Source organism: Salminus brasiliensis, chromosome 4 (genome assembly GCF_030463535.1).
Source record: "Salminus brasiliensis chromosome 4, fSalBra1.hap2, whole genome shotgun sequence".
NCBI lineage: Eukaryota > Metazoa > Chordata > Actinopteri > Characiformes > Bryconidae > Salminus > Salminus brasiliensis.
The window spans coordinates 35401497-35421502 of record NC_132881.1 but is presented as its reverse complement, the minus strand read 5'-3'; the positions used below and the strand labels follow the sequence as shown (position 1 = coordinate 35421502).

The following is a 20006-nucleotide window of genomic DNA, read 5'->3' as shown; positions in this document are numbered from 1 at the left end:
ACAAGTAAGAAGCCCTTTTCCTTCTCCTGTAAAGTAGCAATTTTAGATATATATACCTATATAGATTGCATGACAAAATATTGGAAATACACTATATAGACAAAATACTATGCTAAATACTGCTTCTTCTGAAATCAAAGGCATTAAAAAAGACTTCTGTTGGAGTAACTATCTCTACTGTCCAGAGAAGGCTTTCTACTAGATTTTGGAGCATTGCTGTGAGGATTGCATTCAGTGACAAGAGCGTTAATGAAGATGTTGGATGATCATTATGTCACCTCATCCCCAACTCCCCAACTCATCTCAGAAGTATTGGATGGTGCACCAACCATCATTGAGAGAACACAGTGTCACTGCTTCACAGCCCAATGCTGGGGGCTTTATACCCCTCTATCCCAAGCCTGGCATTAGGCATGGTGCCAAAAGGTTCATGTTTATCTGCTCCAGAGAGTCCTATTCTATTGTCAACACTTCTCTACAGGGACTAGACAAGCTGTTTGTGTGTGTGTGCGCGCTCGCGATCTGAGTCAGCAATGGGTGCAGCTAAATAAAAGTTAGACATATGCATTCAATAGAAGGGTGTCCACAAACATTTGGACATATTGCGGATGTACGTGGACAGGTCAGAGGGAGCTTGAATCGCCTTTTTGGCCACTCTCCCGTGCTGTACTGTGGTTGCCTAGAAACAGCTCAAACAACCAGATGCGAGCGAAGCTGAGACTTTGGACTAAAATCGGAAAAAGTTTTATGTTTTATCCTTTAATACAGTAAAAATAATCATTTCACAATGAATACAATCTTAGATGAAGAAGCTCTGCAGGACCTCTACGCCTGGATAGACAAAATAAACCTCTCCAGACCTAAAAGAAACATAGCGCGCGACTTCAGTGATGGAGGTAGTAGCTATGCTAGCTAACCTGCTGGTAACTCACCTGCTTATATCTCATCTTTCCTGATGACTTTAACAGTAGAAGTGTATGTGGTGTATATGACCGAATATTAATAATATTAGTAATAGTAATAGTAATAGCAGTAATACTTTCTTAAGTAATAAACGTGTTTTTGGTAATCTGACCAGAGCAGTAAGATGGAGTATCTGGTTGGAGTCCCTCTTATCTAGCTAGCGCTGGGTCATGCAACCAAAACAGAGAGAGCTGCTTTCTGAGAGCTGAACTCTTGGTTGATCCATCCAGATAAAGAAAGAGAGAAGAGACAACTTTCTGCACACCTACATTAGCTAATCTGGCTAACATGAGGGGGCCAGACCACCTGGAGTGAATGAAAGAATGAGGCTGTTGTCACTAACAGGGTCAGAAAGGTTAGCTAGGCAAGGCTGATTATATGTGGAAGTCATACTGTCAGCAAAATGAAACTATTGTAGATAAAGTTGGCTACTTAGACCTAGATCTTTTTGCCTATTTAAAAAGTAGTAATTCCTATGAAAAAAAGTAATAAGTAGTCCTAAAAGTAGGAAATTCCTTACGTATCCAGTATTCCATCTTGTAAATACTAAATAGCTTTCCCAACAACAGACTGGCATTTGGACCTTTCGGATGACTGGTCCAAATACCAGCTGTATCAGTCACAGAAGAACTACTGTCTAAATGATAGATGGCTAGAGTAGCTAAAACCCATACTAGTACAAGGACTGTTACTTGTAGAAGTTGGCCTTTCAGTCCAAATGTAGCAGACCAGAATTACTAGGGAATATCATGGTGCACTTAACCCATGATTCTATGTTTGTAGGATGTTATATATAGGACGACTGGCTGTGATGGCAATTACTTTATCCAGTTGTTAGATAAGACTAAAGGTGGGATGTGTTTTTTTTTTTATTTTTTGCCTGTGTTGGTTGCAGAGTAACATTTACATTATACACGTTGTCAGTCATTATACCAGCTGTCCTGGAGTACTAATGGTCTGCACATTTTTTTTCAGTTTCTTCTGCACACAACACACCCAATGCAGTCAACTATGTACTATGAACTATGTAACAAGCCCTTCCTGAGGTGAACTGGGCGTGTTAGAGCAGGGAAACCCAGGGAAAAGGGTTACTGGTACTCCAGGACCAGGATATTTTTCTTTATTTCAGAATCTTTTTGGTCTAAAATAAATTACTAAATCTTTTAAGTGAGGAATGTGAGCAACAGCAAAGCCATACAGAAGCTGTCTGTACATTGAAATTAAACACAAAACACCCCCCTTTCCTCATAAATATACTAACTATTTCAAAACATTACTTCAATGCATGTAACTAAATGTTGCTGTGTTACTAAACCAACTCTGGTGACAGGTTATTTTAAAATAAGGCAAAATGCTTTGAGGATCAGTGAGGAGAAAATTGGAGCAGTGGTAGAAAAGACAGGATTCACTGAAAGGGATAAGCAAACACTTAAATAGAACATGATACGGCTTCCTTTGGGAAAACTTCAGTAACCACCGTCAGTTGTACAATCTATGTGGTCTGGAATATAGAGCTCAAATATGAAACTTCTGAGCATTGGAATAAAACAACATAGCCTGATCAACATGTCTTTCGACATCTGGATGGAGTTTCCTCTGAGAAAGCCAAAGGAAGTCTTCAGCCCACATTGCCTGGCCCCAGTAGACACTATGGTTAATAAATCCGTTGTTTAAAGGAATAGCCTGTTTGTTTGGTTTTAGAGCATCTATGGTCTTATGTGAACGTAAGGGCACCCTCAGCCAAACGACACATTTAGTCATTTTTTAATTGAGAAGTAGTAAAGATAAGAAGTAAACACACTGTCACTACTCAATTAAACATGAACAAACACAATGTTGTTAGCAAATCCTAATGCATGTTACTCTGTCTTTCATAACAACACCGAAAATATCGTCATCAATGTGGCCTGTGCAAAAGTTTTGGCAACATTTAGGACCCTCCTTTGGTGGAAATCACAGCTTGCAAATGACATAAAACAGCTAAAAGTCTATCAACTCCTGTAGTTGTATGCATTTTCTTACACTTTTCTTTGTAGGAGGCCTCTTGTTTTAAAATATTTTGAGGTCGTCTTGCTGCACAGGCTGTTTACGGTCTGTTCACAAATGTTGCTATGATGTTTAGGTCTGGGGTTGTGAGGACCAATCCAGTAGCTTTAGTATGTGTCTGTTTAGGTAGATTAATTTGGCTTCATTCTTTTCACAGATGGTTTGACATTTGCAGCCCAGATTTGCTGTTGTTTTTCTTGTTGTAGAATTTATTCTTCCCTCCATGCTTGCAATATTGGCAATGCCATTGGCGGCAATCTGGCTTCTCTAGATGTTCTATGTTTTGTGACAGTCTGAGGAGGATTCCTTCTTATGACTCTTCCATTTAGATCAAGTTAGTGCAAGCAACACTGCACAGTGGAACAGTGCACCACACCCTTGACCCTTTAAACTTTCATGCAGGTTCTTGGCAGCCATATGGGGTCTTGTTTTGCCAGTATATGAACACTTCTCTCTTCCAGATCTTGACTTCCCCTGTGAAGAAAACACAAGCTGAAAATGCTTGGTTATCTGCCTATTACTTTTTCCCTGCCTTTTGGAAGTCAACAATTTTAATTTTCAGACAGTTGCTTAAAGGAATCTAAGTTTGATTGATGTTAGCACATAGTTTGAAGACGGGGGGGATGTATATAGCATATATAGTTTATTTTACAGACAGTTCCTTAAGCCTGATTTGCTAATCAAGGTCTGAGACCTTGTCAAAATAAATAAAGCCCTTGCCATGCTTAGGGTGTCCAAATTTGCTGAAAAGTTATGTTAACTACTTCTCAACTAATGTTCAATGCTCAAACCTTTGCACAAGACTGTATATTTTATACAGCATTTTAAGAGGACAGTTCCAAAGATGCTCAACTATAACTTATCACTTTATGTAATACAAGAATACTCATGTTTCCACCCTCATTGTGTCCATGTTCTATTAGAAAGAGATGTTACAAACGCTGTCAGATGTCTGAATGACTGAAGGTGACTGAAAAAGTAGCCCTCTGGTGAGGATTCTTGAACCACATAATTATACTTTTCCTGTCCGTAGTTATGATTGCTGAAGTTGTGAGGCACTTCTACCCCAAACTGGTGGATCTACACAACTACACTCCCGCACACTCCACTCAGCAGAAGCTGAGTAACTGGAACACTCTGAACAGGCAAGCACATTTATTTGCTTTTCATGCAGCCAGAGAGAAAAACAAGTTTCTGCTTATATGACCCTGGTTCCTCTTGACACCGTCCCAAGGGAATGATTGTGGGTGTGACATTAGGCTTTATCTTTGCTTTCAGCAGTCAACATAATCTAATGTGACAGCTTGGGGTGAATGTTTGATATTGACCTAGGGTCGATTCTAAAGTCAGTATATTTTACATTGAAATATGGGATCTCATTTATAAAGCATACATGCTTATAAATTACCTTTTTAATACTTTTAGTAAAAGTACTTGGTAAAACTAACACTGCTAGTATGAAGTTTTTGTTTATATGTCAGGTCTTAGGTTACGCCAGATGTCAGAAACGCTTCTATAAATAAAAAAAAAGCACATAGGTTTCATGAATGAGGCCTTATGATTCATGTCCAGTCAGCCTGTTTTTGGACCTCAAACCAAGGATGCAATAAAATCTCATAAAAACAGTGTTTGACAGTCCTATTATTCTCTATTTATTCCTATATATTCTCCATTTCTTGACAGTCACAGCGAGAAGCTGAAATGTATAACTTGGTTACTGGAAATGAGTAGCCTACATTTTGGTCTCATTTCAGGAAAGTTTTCTCCAAACTGAATTTCCATATACCAGAAGACACAGTGAAAAAGGTAGCGCTGAGCACTCCAGGCAGCATTGAGCCAGTTTTGTGTGCACTTAGAGAGAGACTAGAGGACAAGCAAACAGGAAGAAATCTGGATGGAACACAGGTTAGTTACTGCAACTGCATGGTTGTGTGCCTGTGTCTTTTTTAAAACTAGCTGGTGCATAAATCATTAACCTTTTCTGTTTGGATTGATCGTAGGATGTAGAATACTACAGCACTGTAAATGAAAAAACGCAACCAGGTAAGTCTGTCTTGAAGCATGCTGTCTGAACTTTATTGATGTTGCAAAAGCCATATGTGGTCACATTGCATGATAGTCATCCCATTCCACCACAGTGCAACACCAAAAATCCTACTCTTGCAGTTCTTCTGCTTGCTCATTTCACCCATTCCACTGATCAGCAGCATATTGTATCACCTGGGAATAGATCAGCACTAGTTTTTAGGGAAGCTAAATGCTGATGCTCTGTGTGGTCAGAATGACCTCACTGTCACATTACAGTTGATTCTAAACTTAGTGTCTATTCGTTTACTGTCATTAGATTTAAAGACATAGGATTATGCCTTTTTGACCAAAAAGACCTAATGATTCACTATACAATATGTCTTGCCTTGTTAACAGTTATTTTGTGTGTTGGAGGCAAATATCTATTTCGCATTAATATTTATCATATTTCAAACATAGGCCTATGCGTCATAGGTGGTCTTATAATGTGACGCTAATATGAGACTTGCAACGATTGATCCTCACAAGTATATCAGGCTTATTCGAATCAAATACAAACAGACTCTAGCAGATGTTGGAAGTAAGCCAACACCACCACAGCCTTGTCTATGCTCTCTCTATTTCTTGGAACTGAGCCAGCCCCGTCGGCCTTCAGTTTCCCACACCTCATCATCTGGTCTTAGTTGTGGCCTCATCTCCTCAGTGAGGTCAGCCCAGGCCAGCTCCTTCTTTTCATGTAGGAGAAAGCCCCTCATATCAGCTCTTTTCACCAGATGGTCCTTATCACTGCCCACAGACTCCACACATGGCCTAATGCCTTTGCTGGCACAAAGGAAAGATCTTCTCAGAATGAAGTGTATGTTAATTGTAATGTAAGTGCAGCATTTTGTATTGAGTAAAAAAGCCAGTTTTTTCTTACTAACTTCAAGCTGTTACTTACTGAAATGTCTCAGTCATTTCCCTCCCTCATGGGACCCTATAAGGTCAAACGCAGTCGGTGTTGATGACTCAGAGCTCTCTTAAGTGCCAAATAAAAGTCTCCAGGTCTATGTAGCGGAGCGCAGTCTGGTTCTCCCTTGCCTTCCCATTGTCCTTTTGACCTCATCGTGTTTAATGGTTCACATAGAGTCTAATTAGATTAGTTTTGCCTGCTAAGCGATTCCCTAGAGCGATTAAAACCCCACACATGTGAGTGTACCACTGAACTGGAAAGAGACAGGAAGTTGATGCAGTCTATTGTAAGGGTAGTTTTCAGTGTTCAGGTCTGGTGGAAACTATGTATCTCCAAAATAGCAACTCTTAACTTTTAATGTATAAAGAAATGATGTATGAAAAAATAATGTTCCAAATAATTTGGAAGCATTTCTATTGATCATGAAATTCCATTACATCATGTCAAAAGCCCTATTTGGACGGGATTAGTTTTACATAGGGGTTATGTAATTATTACCAGAGTTTTTCAATTATTTTATTCCCACTCTTCTCTAAAACTTTAAAAGATGTATGCATGACAGTGATAATACGTGACAATATAAGCTAGTATCTGTCAGTGTTACCTACCTGTATTCTATTATTTCAGCTTTGTTTATGTATTATTAACAAATCTTGCAGGAATTCGCCAGGTTTCTGTTTCTACTGACACTTCTAACAAGACAGCAGCCCCTGTGAAAAAGGCACACAAATCCAGGTATTAACCATAGCATTTTATTTACTGTTTAAAAAGACAATTTTATAAGGGATTTGAATATTGCATGTATTTACAACATTTATTTAAAAATGTTCACAGCCCTCTCGCAGTATCAGGCCAAAATGTGGACCCAGCCTTTCGCTTGCTTTTGGAGGAGAAGGAGCAAGCTCTGTTAGCTTTGCAGGAGACTGTAGAGGTGCGGTACTAAAAACACAAGCTTGTTTCAGTTGATTAGTGTACATGTACATTATTCCAGCGCCTGCATGCTTTTCACTGTCAGCTGCTTTTCTTATGTGAGATCTTCAAAAATAATGAAACACAGATGCGCTCCTTATACAAATGAACTTTATGAAGTACTAAATAATGATCAAATGTTTTAATGTCAGACCTTAAACAACCTTGGTTCTAAGAATGCACTGACAGGTGGTAAGTGACGTTAAACCACTGTTGCACAAGAGGAAATCCATCCTTCCTGCACTGTCCTAACAAGAAGTTACAGGCCACAGGTCACTTTTGCTCTGTGAAACTACTTCCTCTTGCTGTTGCAACTGTAATGCAGTAGGCAGAGTCAGCAGAATATCTAAATCGGCCTATGTCACTGCATGTTTTGCAAATATATAGCCATTTCTCCTTTTTTAGCTTTTGTTAACTTTTGCAGAATAAGCAATGACAAGCATTAGCATTTTAATATTTCCATTGTTTTGTTTATGCTTTTTGTTATAGGTAGGTTAATGCACTATTGGCGTTCCTGCTCCAGGACTCTTAAGTAATAGTCTGTTGTGCTTGCCTATATGAGGAACTGAACACCCCAATCAGTCACATCTAGGACCCACTATACCATAGCAACCAATAGGGCAACAATGGAGCAATTAAGTACATACTATTGCACAGGGAGTAAAATGACCAAAAACGCCTGTTGCAAGGTTGTGTTCCTAGATCGGAATATGTCTCAATGGTGCATTCGGCAGACATTGTGTACCTGTACATTGTTAGTATGTGGTGTTTAAATCACAACCCTCCAAGGACCACAAATTTCACAACCTCACCAATTACCAATTATACAGTGTAATGACATGGTGGGCAGAAAGTGCTAGCAGTCATGACAAAATCCTGGATTGGGTTTATGGCTCTAGTTTGAGTACTTGCAGTTGCTAGATCTACCATACAGATGCACTTTGTAGTTATACTGATTACTGCACACTTGCACACCCTGTCCTTTATTGAAAAGGGACCACCACATTATGTCTAGTATTCTCAGCACAGCAGTGTCACTAACATTATATGTGTATATATGTGATATATTATATGTGAGTATATGTGTGTCAAGTTGATAGGGTACACATTATGTACATTTACTGAAACACCTACCTTGTAGGCCAGGGCTTTTCATGCCCAGTATTTTAAGGGACAACATTCAAAAAAGTTTGTTGATTTGTATAAAACCAAGTTACCAGATTACCAGATCAGTTGGACCAGGTGTGTATGAGTTTAATGGCCTTTCAGGACCAGAGCAAAACCCTGTTTTAGGTCCTAGGTTTAAGATGTGTGTGCAATATATGCAACTTATAGTAGATGATGTGTATTTGCTAATAGGACTCACTGGATCAGATAAACATGGACTTATAGGCACCATCAGAAGGGGTGTCCACAAACATTTGGGCATATAGTGTAAAAACTATGGGTACAAACTCAGCAAAGCTGCTGTACCTGACACTGTTGTTCTCAATAGCCCATTACCCAAATATTATCTGGACAGTGGTGTTCTGTTACAGTCGGTAATTGTATATAAGTGTATGTATGTGGTAGGTAGATATGATTAGGATCACTGGTAGGTAATTACACTGAAGGTTTGTTGTGAATGTACTGTACTCCCTAATGTATTCATTTGAACTTCATGGACACTGTCCGATGCTAATCATTATGCCCAGCTTTCAGACTTTAGACACTCAGTTTTATTAAATTAAGCATGTAAATCTTGTTATGTAAGCAGTCCTTGCATGTCTGGTTTTTACACTGAGTAGAGAATGTTTGTCCCCTTATTCTGCCTGCAGATATTACAGATAAAGGTGAACAGGCTGGAGCATCTGGTCCACCTAAAGGACCTGCGCATCGAGGACCTGACAAAACACTTGGAGCGCTACAAATCACGCCACAACCACATCCCATGAGTATGTTGAGGGATGCATATTCAGGGACACAGCACTAAAATATAGCATCAGGGCATACAAACACTGAAGAATTGAACTACATTCCATAAATTGTAACAATTTGAAATGCCATATTGCTACCACTTATGACCACTGTTTAACCTGAATTTGATGATGAGCATCCATGGTGTCAAATGAATCATTACTTTGACCCTCAGTAACCTTCCATGTACCAGCATGATCATAGTATGTCTAAAACATAAAAATATTCAAATACACTTTTTTTAAAGTGTGTTTGAAGTAAGTAGATCACTACTGTACTTTGAGTTAAGTAGTGTGGTGCTTTATATCGTTGTTGTAATGCAAAAACCTTGCATCTCCAAAATGCCAGCTTATAGGAGACAGAAAAAAACGTATTTTTATTGTCAAGATTTTATTCCAAGTCATTTTGGAGCCATTCTGTTAGTCCATTCATCATGACATTTTGACTCAGTGTAAAGATCAACTGCCAGATTCACAAGTTTTTTTGTATGACAGCAACCATATGTAATATTACAGCAGCATATTGTGATATTACAGCACAGCATCATATATTACAGCTCAGTGAGAGTGTGTTTTAAATGAATGACATTTTATGTGTGTCTGTGAATGAGTTGCCACTTTAACAAAATACTTTGATCTGTATATCACCGCTGTCCAATAAAAAACATCTCCACAATTACAGAACTTTAAAGGCAAGTAATTTAGAGCATTTCTATTGGTCTATTCATCCAGAGTTATTGTGTACAGAGCAGCATCCACAGTGTACAGAGCAGCTAGAGCTAGAGGTTCAAATGCTGGAGAAAAGTAAAAACATATAGATACATTTTTTATTGGACAGCTTTATTTACAAAGTGCATCATTAATCATTCATATTATACATACCTTTTATTAATATGCTGTTGTTATTATCACTAGTACTATTAATACTATTACAACTTCTAATGCTAATATTCATAATAATAGTAATAAACCTTATTTTACAGAGCAATTTTCACACAGGTATCAGCTCAAAGGGCTATACAGAAGTTCCGTGGCTTATTTGATCTGTCAACTGAGTCGATTTTCAAAAGGAAAAATAAATGAATAAATAAATGTGTATGTTTACACTAATCAACCATAACATTAACACTAATATTGAGTAGGTCCCCCCCTGTGCCGCCACAACAGATCTGACCATTTAAGGCATAGACTTGTCCTGTGGTCTCTGTCACCAAGACGTTAGCAGCAGATCCGTTAATTCCTGTAAGCTGTGAGGTGGGGCCTCCATTGGATCAGTGACCATGATCCTGTCGCCGGTTCACCCGTTGTCCTTTCTTGGAGCACTTTTGGTAGGTACTGACCACTGCATACTGGGAATACACCACAAGCCCTGCCTGATGTTTTGGAGGTGCTCTGACCCAGTGATCTAGCTATCACAATAGTGGCTATTGCCAAGGTGGCTCAGATCCTTATGTTTGCCCGTTTTCCTGCTTTTTTAACACACTGACTGTTGCCACTGTAGATGAAGATAATCAATGTTTTTTACTTATGCTGATGCTAATGTTATGGCTGTTTAGTGTAGAAACAAATTTTATGATGGATCTAAATATTACGTACAGTATAAACACATATTGTGCCATCATTTTATACTGCAGAAGAAAGTATTAACTGTAGCACCAGCCTTTTTGCTGTGCTTGTGGTCAGAGTTTAACTGAGTGCAGATGTCTGACAAAAGTTAAAGCTTTTCAAAGGGAGGTTGTTTCTGACCCACATAATGGTGACTGTTTTTGCACTGCTTTACTGTATAAACACTGTTGTGTTACTCCTTAAATTTTATCATTTTTCTTTTGGCAGAAGGCCTAGACACAAGTCTGTTGTCTTATACTAGCAGTCACTACATCTATACATCTGTACAATCTTAGTAAAAAGGGTTCTATATACTACTGACCTCAAAACTGAATAGTAGTGGAACTGTTTTTTCTAATAGTCCTCTATACATTGAAAACAGCATTGTATTAGCAATAAAGTAAAACTAGCTGAATGCATTCTTTGCAAGGGGTGTCCACAAACATTTGTCCACATAGTGTATGTTCAACAAATTATTTTTTTGGTAGAAGCATAAGGGTTAATCAATTTTAATACATTTTGTAATTAAATGCAACATGAGTATAGTGCTAGATAGAAGCATTGTCTATACTAAAGAATGTTTGAAGAACTGTTTGACGAAATGAGTGTAATTTCAAATGAAGAACACTCAGTGGTCCAATTCATCACAATAGATGTAATGATTGTTGATGTATATAGCCTACATTAGAAATACATAAATAGGTATTAAAAATGTTCCTGGAAGCATACTACAGTGAATGATGCTGATAAACCCACATCCACCGCTAGCTGATGTGGCAAGTTCTCCAGGAAATGACACCAATGTGTGTATTTTCTCATGCAGCATTTATTCAGACTAATGTCCGCCCTCTGCAGAAACCTCAGAGAAAACATCAGTCTCAGCTTGGCTTTCTGAGCTGGTGGTGAAGCAGCAGGCTGAACGAGTGGGCAGCTGGGGAATTTGGGCTCAGGCCCTGATTGGTCCGTAAGTGGTGAAGGCCAATGACTCACAGCCTTAAGTATGCTTTAGTTCTTCTGCTGCTCCAGGGGCTGAGCAAACACAAGCCCAGGAAACAGGATGTCAGTATGGATCACTTACATGCAATGTACTACATGTGATTTGCCCATGCTAACTTTATATTTAGGCTATTAGAATATGTGGAAATATGTAGTTTCTTTTTTTTTTACAGTTAGTCCTGTTATTACAACCTCATGTGGTATAAAGCATTTAGGCTTCATTCTTTTAGGCTAGGATGTGGTTATAAGAAGCAGGATAACTTCACTCTCTTACATTTTTCATGGTAACATACCAGAATATTTAATGTATAGTTAGATTTTTGCAGTTAGCTTCACCATAATGCTTATAATAATAAGTCCTTCCTATTAGCCTGAAAATTGGGTTATAGCACAAAGCTATATTTGTGCAAAGGACTAAAACAAGGCCTAGAAGACTGACACATATGACTCACAGTGCAGGAGGCTATACAGAAGAAAGAGAGGGTTGGTATCGCTTCCTCATGACTAACTGTGAGCAGATGATCCATAAACCAAAACACACAGACTTCAGTGCAACATTATTAGGGTGGGGTGTCAGAGTCATTCAAGAGTGTTTATTGACATTTGGAAGTTTGAGGAGAACATCATGCTAGGCCAGGGAGTGTGATGGTACAAGTCATGAAAAGGAATGGAATGATAATCACATTCTTGCCCCATAATCCTCTGAAAGGATTCTGGCAAAATGACCTAGAACAGTGCATGTCCCAAAAGAGAAACGAATGGTTGTGCTGCTTAGGAAGACACAAGTTTGCTCATCATTAATCTTAGGTAGTTGCTATGGTATTCCAGGTGGTTGCTGTGGTGTTGCTAAGTTGTTACTAGCTGGGTGCCATTACGTTGCTACTGCATGGTATTGCAGGTGGCTGCTGTGGTGCTGCCTAGTGGCTGATACAGTGTTGCTCAGAGGTTGATAGCACTCGCTATGACATCCCATCCCTGGTTGCTATGTGATTACTATTGTGTGGCTAAGATGTGGCTAAGAAGGGTCACTAGATGCCAGCTGCCAGGGTGTTGCAAAGTGGTTTCTGTGTTACCACATGTTGCTGATTGAGTGTTACTAGTGTATTTGTGCCATGGTGACATAAGAAGGGTGTGCAAACTTGCATCCCATTCATTTCTATAAGAAAAAAATCTGTGAAAATATGACAAATAAGAATAAAAGGAAAACAGAAGCAGAATGCTTTAAATCAGACAACATTAGAGCTTTGCAATGTCAAACTACAAAAAGGAAATAGTTAAAACAAAGAATTTGACTGATTCTGTTGCCTGTGAGGTCACGTGAAAAGGATAGCCTTGATGACTCCCTAAAGCCATCTGTTTCTTTTCAGTGCTGAAGACACACAGTGATTAAGGTATGACTATGCTGTCTAGAACCGTGCTTTGTTTTATGCTCTCTGAGTGACTCCCATAAGATTAACGAAGAAGGACCATTAGGTTTAATACAAACCATCTGATAATTACAGACTGAATAAGTTGAAGTGAAATCCTACACATTAACATCCTGCACAATAGCATTCCCAGTCAAACTTTCCCACCATGCAGCAACCCACTTTCTCAAAACGCTAACTAGACACAGAAGAGCAGAAAATGAGGAACCACAACACGGTGGGGGGTTCGAACAACAGCCTGGACATGTGTGTATTTGTCTGTGTGTGTGCTGTGTGTATCAGTGGGTTATAAATCCTCTGGCCACTGTTCCAACATTCCTCATGTCAGCATTAACCCTTTTTGCCCATGTTCTTCTGCTTAGGTCAGACAAGCTGACCCCTTTCTGCATACAAATTATAAACACCTCAGGCATGAGACAGAGTGGAGGATCAACACATTTTTGCTAAATAACTGCTGATGTGCTTTACAAGCTTTGCGTTTACTTTACGGGTGTATTTCCAAGTACCAATCCATGTGCCGGCTGGAGCCCTGTCTGTGGTGAAGTCCTGCTGTAACGTAATCCGCAGGAAAGCTGTCTGCTCGTGGCAAAGACGCCCTATCCGTCTCTCTAAAGACGCATCCTGTCCATTCCCTTGGGACAAATGGACTATTCTTGTCCAGACACACGTCTGACGGACGGCTCCCTCATAAATCACAGATTACTTCGTTTGAAGTAAATGATTGACAGAGCTGAGCTGACTGACCACATCAGATTTTTTTTCATGCATTATTAAAAAATGGTGCATTAAAGCCTGATATCATGGACAACTAAATTGTCCTTAGTTTTCTTAAATGAGTTTGATGTAGTACGTAAATACTGTTTATGTTTGTTTTTGTGACATCACACATTTGCAAAATATCCACCTGTTCGGCCTACAGTGGTCTAATTTGTTAATTCACAATAATGCCAAGGAATGTAAAGGAAGGTTTCAGTCGAGCTGCTCTTTAAACTAGTGCAATGGTTTGCAGCCAATCAGAGCAAGGCCATTTACATATATCAGTCTCAAAGGTTCAACAATAGAGCCTGTGTAGCCTGTACAACTGTTTAACTGTAAGACAAGGGTCATCCATTCTGGAGACCCACAGTCCAGCACAGCTTGGAGACCACTCTGCATGAACACCTCTGATTTACAGGGTTTGGTTAATTGTGCTGGACTCTGGTCCTCAAGAACCACAATATTGATGACCCTATGTTCTAAGAGATAAAGAGAGTCTGACAATTGTCATGTATTAACATCATGTAGAAACACATAAAATTCACAGAACCATCATAACTGGAATGTAAAAAATCTAAAAAATACAAACTGTATGTAGGAGAGAGAGTGAGTGAGTGCTCAATTTAACACTGTCATTGTTGAATCAATCCTGGCAAATTTTGCTGTGTATGTTTAGCAGATGCGCTTGAGCAAGGAAATCACCAACCTAGCGCTCCAGGACCAAAACTGAAGAGCCATGATGCAGGAAATGAGTCTCACAGAATATAACAATCCTGTAATGGTAAAGCAGAGGTAAGCCTGACCATCACTTTCAGCAGCTGGGTGGTCATGAGTAGTCACTCAGGATGGCATTTCGAACTGATGATGACATGTAGAGGAACAATTTACAATTCAGAAAGAGTAGGAGATTAGCTCACAGCTCTCAGAGGTTTTATCACAGGAGTGCTATCAGAAACAGATACCGGTGGTGAAGATAAAACCAAGGGGGGAAAAAAACACTCACGGACAGTTCACACACCCACTCTCACTAAAGACAGAGTTGCTCTTGTACAGTGTGAGTGAGTGAGTGTGTGAGTGATAAGCTATAAAATGGCAACTGCGCTCTCCCTCCTTTACAAGACACAAACAATCTTGAGCAGATGGAATGTGAAGACAAGCTTTCTACAAAGCACCTTTGTGCTAGTAGTGATGACACGCTCGCTAGCCCGCATGCTGAGTCAAAACAAAGTCATTTGCTAAACCTCAAAGCTAACAAAGGCTTTGCATTGTCAATAGAAACTGCATTAAGGCACTCCAAGGCATGTTATCCCATAGCCTTGTTCAGAGAACATGGACACTACTTTCTTACTATCAAAACACTGTATCACTCATTTTGGCCAAACTTGTACTGAGTGCACTCCCCTGCTGGAGATTTAAAAAATGCAAAACAACGTCATGTGCAACATCATTCATGTTACCATGTTGTTTTCCCCAAGCCCTGTGCTATGTGGTTCAGAAATCCCCTAGAATTGGGCTGCTGACACTGTCCTAGCTAAGAGAGGGCAGGCCGAGTGTATATCACATCCTTCCAGACCCCATGACTCCCTGCTGGACTGTTAGTGCACACTGCTCCGGGGGATGGGAACAGGCCGATGGGCCACGCTGAACACAGGATGTGATTGTTCTGTCTTTCGCCAGCAATTCATAAATCGGATCATGAGAATGGCTGTTTCCTAGTGACCAAAGCAAGAGCTAGACATGACCCATCCTGATGTGGCAGAAGGCCGGGCAGGCGGTGCTGTCATGGTCCTTTTAGCGGCCAAGAAGTCGAAGAAGAATAAATAAGTCTTGGCTGCAGGCCGGGTAGTATGGTATAAAAGCATGTACTGCACCCTCAGTTGACCTTTGGAAAAATCACACAGCTTGTCTAGTCCCTTTAGAGATGCGCTGCCAATAGAATAGGAATTCTCTGGAGCAGATAAACATATACCTATTGGCACTATGCCTAATGTCAGGTGTGGGCTATACTTACTTTAAGGATGAGTTGGGGAGTTGGGGGATAGGTTGGGGAGTTGGGTGATGAGGGGGGGTGGTGATCATCATGGGGTGGTGATCATCCAACATCCTGACCTCACTAACGCTCTTACCGCTGAATGCAATCAAGTCCTCACAGCAATGCTACAAAATCTAGTGGAAAGTCCACTGGGTAGTACTCCAACAAAAGCAGGGTTGACCCTGTGCTCCAGTTTGCTGGTCTGGAGCATTTAGGTATGTGTTAACACAATGCCAAGGAGGAAAGACATCAGCAGTGATTGTAGACAAGCAGTTGTTGCTGCCCATCAATCAGGGAAGGGGGATAATGTCAGTTCCAAACGATCTGAAGTTCATCATTCTACAGGGTCAGAAAGATCATTTACAAGTGGAAAACATTAAAGACCGTTGCCAATCTACCCAGGAGTGGACCTTGAAGGCAAATTTACCCCAAAGTTCAGACTGTGGAATGCTCAGAGAAATGACAGTGTGGAATCTGATGTGTATTCATCTGAATTTGTATTTACTTCATGTCCTGGAACTGAGTCTGTGTTTAATATATAGGCCTACATTTTAATCTAAGCAATTGTTACATTAATGGCTCTTCCTGAACTGATTCCTCTTGGTATATGTAGCATATGTATTGCCTTTTAATGCATTTTAACCATCTGTTTAAACAGGTAACTCACAAAGCACTTAGGAACACTTGTACACCTCCTCATTCATATAGTTGTTTACTCTGCCAATCAGGTGGTAGCAGATACAGGCCAGCAGCTTCAGCAGCCAGTGGGAGATTCACAGCACAGACATCCAACATCTTGTGGAATCCATGAATCAATGAAGAATTAAAGCCATTTTGAGAGCAAAAGGACGCCCTACTCAGTATTAGCATAGTGATCCTAATAAGGTGCTTGGTGAGTGTTTACATATATGTGACTTAATTCCGAGTCTCTCTCTTAATTCCAGTTTTAACCCCTTTGTTTTAACCACAGTATTATGAACGCCACCTTGTGTCCTCAAGGCGCCATTTGCATTATTGGCCAGCCAACAGCATGCGTGAGTGTTCTCAGATGGTTAATAAAGGAAATTAGAGTCTGCAGGGTGGAACTATTTTACAGTGGATCATGAAAACAGACCATAATATCTGAACCCATACAAAACTATCACCGAAATGCTCTGTTTTACCAGCGGGAGAACCGCACATCTATAATTCTTTTTAAACCTGCACTGAACAGCACATTCAAGACTGCATGGAGGCTAATTCCAATGCTAATAAACACACCATAAAAACCCAATTCATAGCACATTCACCTGATTACAAAACAATTATTTGACCTCAGTAGTCAACAAACAACATCAGATATCAGTCCAGAGTGTGTCATTTTAGGAAAAGTCACTATTAAACTAACTAAGGATCAGATTTGCAATAGACTACATTTTTAAAGGCAACAAAAATAAGAAAAAATATATATTATTATAATAAATAATAATACATTGAAATTCATTATTTTATATTCAGCACTTACTGATAAATGTGTCTCTTTATGGGGGAAGTATGGCATATTTTGTGGGACTGGGAACTGTTCACATTTATAGTTTTGTTTTCTGAGGCAGTCTTAATTGTATGGTTTAAAGCTGGAGGACGTGTCAAATTTAATAAGTGGTGGGGATTTTCTTTCCAGTGGCCGCCATTGTTGTTGGACAAAACAGACATAATAAATATCTTGTGAGCGAAAGTCTGAGCCTCCACCCTTTCCCATCCCAAATGTGTCCTCATTTTGCTGTTTTCTTGTTTTCCTTTTTTCCCTCCATCATTCCTTACAGTCCATTTAGAGCTAAACTACTGGAGCTACATGACAAACGTTTTTCCTACACATTTGTTTATTAATAAAAGAGTAACGTTTTAATAATGAACCCAATTTGCTAGTTCTTCACTACTCTACATTCACTGAATCATGGAAATTCAACTTGGTTCAGAACCCTGAACCCTGTATAAGTTAGTGAGCAATACATCCTGTATTGTCACTAGGGAGTCATTACAACTGAATTCACAGGCCAACATGAAGTCTGTTGCTAAATCTCCAATACCGGAGATTACGTGGAACCTGATCAGTAAGCTTGTCACTGCTGACTGTATAATAGTGGTAAACATGAACAAACATGAACATTTGTTTTATGAGGCATGTCCTAGGAGTTACTAACAGAGTAATCACCAGAATACCTTCATATAGTGTAAATATAATATTAATAGATGAATCTGACTCTCTCTCTCTCTCTCTCTCTTTCTTTTTAGTGTGGGTGGAACTCCTTCCTGCAGATTAGATTTCCTATTAGTCGTAAAGGGAAGGAAAAGCGGTGGCACCTCCTGAAAGCAGGATAGTTAGGTCAGTGGCACAAGTGTCCCGGAGAGGAACCTTCTGCTGATTCACTGGTTTTGACTAAATCACTTCCAGCGCTAAGATTAGTCATTTAATATGCAGAAACCCACTGAACATATGACACCGTACATGCTGAGACGCAGCCTTTTGACTGAAATGGTTCTTAATTCAGGACGAGAGAGAGAGAGATTATTTAGAGACTATTTAGCCTACGCTGATCTCATCATGGTAGGTTCAGCGTCAGTTCAGAGTTGGGCCGCAGTTCAACTCAAATTGTGAAAATACAATGAACTGAAAAGAAAAATGCTTTACTCAGGTCAGTTACTGGCTCATTCACTACCCCAGCGAAGAGGTAAATATTTAAAAGGGAAGAAACCAGCCAGTAAGACCAATTGGAGAAATAGTCCTTTTTGTCCACTGTTTCCTCCTTTTGTCCTTCTTCACCCCATGGGTCACTAGTTAAGTGCCTCACTGAGAAGTCAAAGCTTCATTCATTACACTGGGAAAAAAAGCCTTGACATTTCCTGTCTTTAGACAAATAATTTGGCTCAAGTATTTCAAGATCATTTCCAAAGCAAACATGGATATGTGGGTCAGTAAAACATGCATTACTTTTTGCAGTGTTGTCAAAAGTGATCATGTTTCTTTTCTTTATTTTCTTTTTTTTTTAACTGTTGTAAGTTGTGTGAGTGAACTGGGCATGTAAAGCTCCTTAGCTTAGAAAGACCCAGAGCCCTAAGTGACTGTAATACAGTACATCGTACAGCACAGTACAGTAATTTTGCACTTTTTAAACAGTCGTTTCCAGTTTGATTTAACTCACTTAAAAGCATTACAGATAAACAGATCTGATCTTTTTTTCTACATTGGTGCACAGCAGTTCAACATTTTATAAAGAACCAACAGAAATGCTTCAACATGACGATTTACACTGATGTACATTAAACATTAAAATGTTTGGTAACACTTTACTGTTTACCATTTTTAAATGTGCTAAACTTATGCATTTTTAAGTTGTCTGATGCACAAATATTAAGTATGTGTGTTAATGAGGTTTTACAAGCCTACTTACAGTCTATTTTCTGCCTGTCTCATATATATATATATGTTTTTTATTATATAATATAATAGCATAATTTTCACACTAACAGAAACAAGTTATTTTTTGTAGTGTAGTGTTGCTGTCTTCTTTTTGTGTCCTCTCCAGGGCGGTTCCAGCTGAGTTAGCTTTTAGCCTTGCCCCCACATGCTTTGCCACATTCAAAAATAAGCCAGAGCTTACCCTTCTGATGAGTGTTCAGCTCCAGTTTGTTTCGGGGGACGTTGGAGAGAAGAGATGGTAAAAAATAGCTTCCCAGCCTTAGCTTTTAGCCTAGCACGGATCCTGGTTTGCTTACCAGGCTTTAACTTTGTTACATGCCAGGTTTGAGCATCTCTTCTGCAGACACTGGCACAGGAAATGCCACGGTCAACGAGGCCTGGAACCACATAACGAGCGCGAGACGAGTCTGGAGGTAATGGGCTGCTCTCTAGTATAGTATAGTAAAGTATTGCTACTTGACATCTACATAAACTGGTATAAACCTACATAAACATCTGATAAAGGCTAATGTCATCAAGCATCAGGGATCATAAGATGTTTTGGGGTGAGATGACATCAAAATTGAGAATAGCAGCCTCTATGATGATGAGTGCTTGTTGGAATAAGCCTTTATCAAGATGGATGTAGGTTTAGGTTGTCCTGTAGCCTTTCACATAATGTAAACAGCTGCTATTGATGAAACAAAAATTCAGATAGAAACAATATAATAAACTAATTAATTAAAAGATTCAGAATTCCAAATGATCATGAACATAAACAAAATAACATACTTAATTGTTTATTGTTCATATAGTTCCTTTTAGAAATAAAAAAAAACTA

The 20006-nt window shown here is 39.3% G+C and overlaps 1 protein-coding gene across 2 annotated transcripts; it reads left to right on the top strand.

Moving 5' to 3' along the window:
* The first annotated feature begins 777 nt into the window (after positions 1 to 777).
* On the top strand, positions 778 to 9786 carry spef1 (sperm flagellar 1). Of its 2 annotated transcripts, none has more exons than XM_072676997.1 (7): positions 778 to 896; positions 4043 to 4154; positions 4764 to 4914; positions 5010 to 5052; positions 6649 to 6724; positions 6824 to 6920; positions 8776 to 9786. In XM_072676997.1, the coding sequence occupies exons 1-7, from the start codon at positions 788 to 790 to the stop codon at positions 8890 to 8892; spliced, it is 705 nt and encodes a 234-aa protein (XP_072533098.1). In that variant the 5' UTR covers positions 778 to 787; the 3' UTR covers positions 8893 to 9786. The 2 variants fall into 2 exon arrangements, with proteins under 2 accessions (XP_072533098.1, XP_072533099.1); XM_072676998.1 differs by having other exon boundaries at positions 811 to 923.
* Positions 9787 to 20006: the final 10220 nt, after the last annotated feature.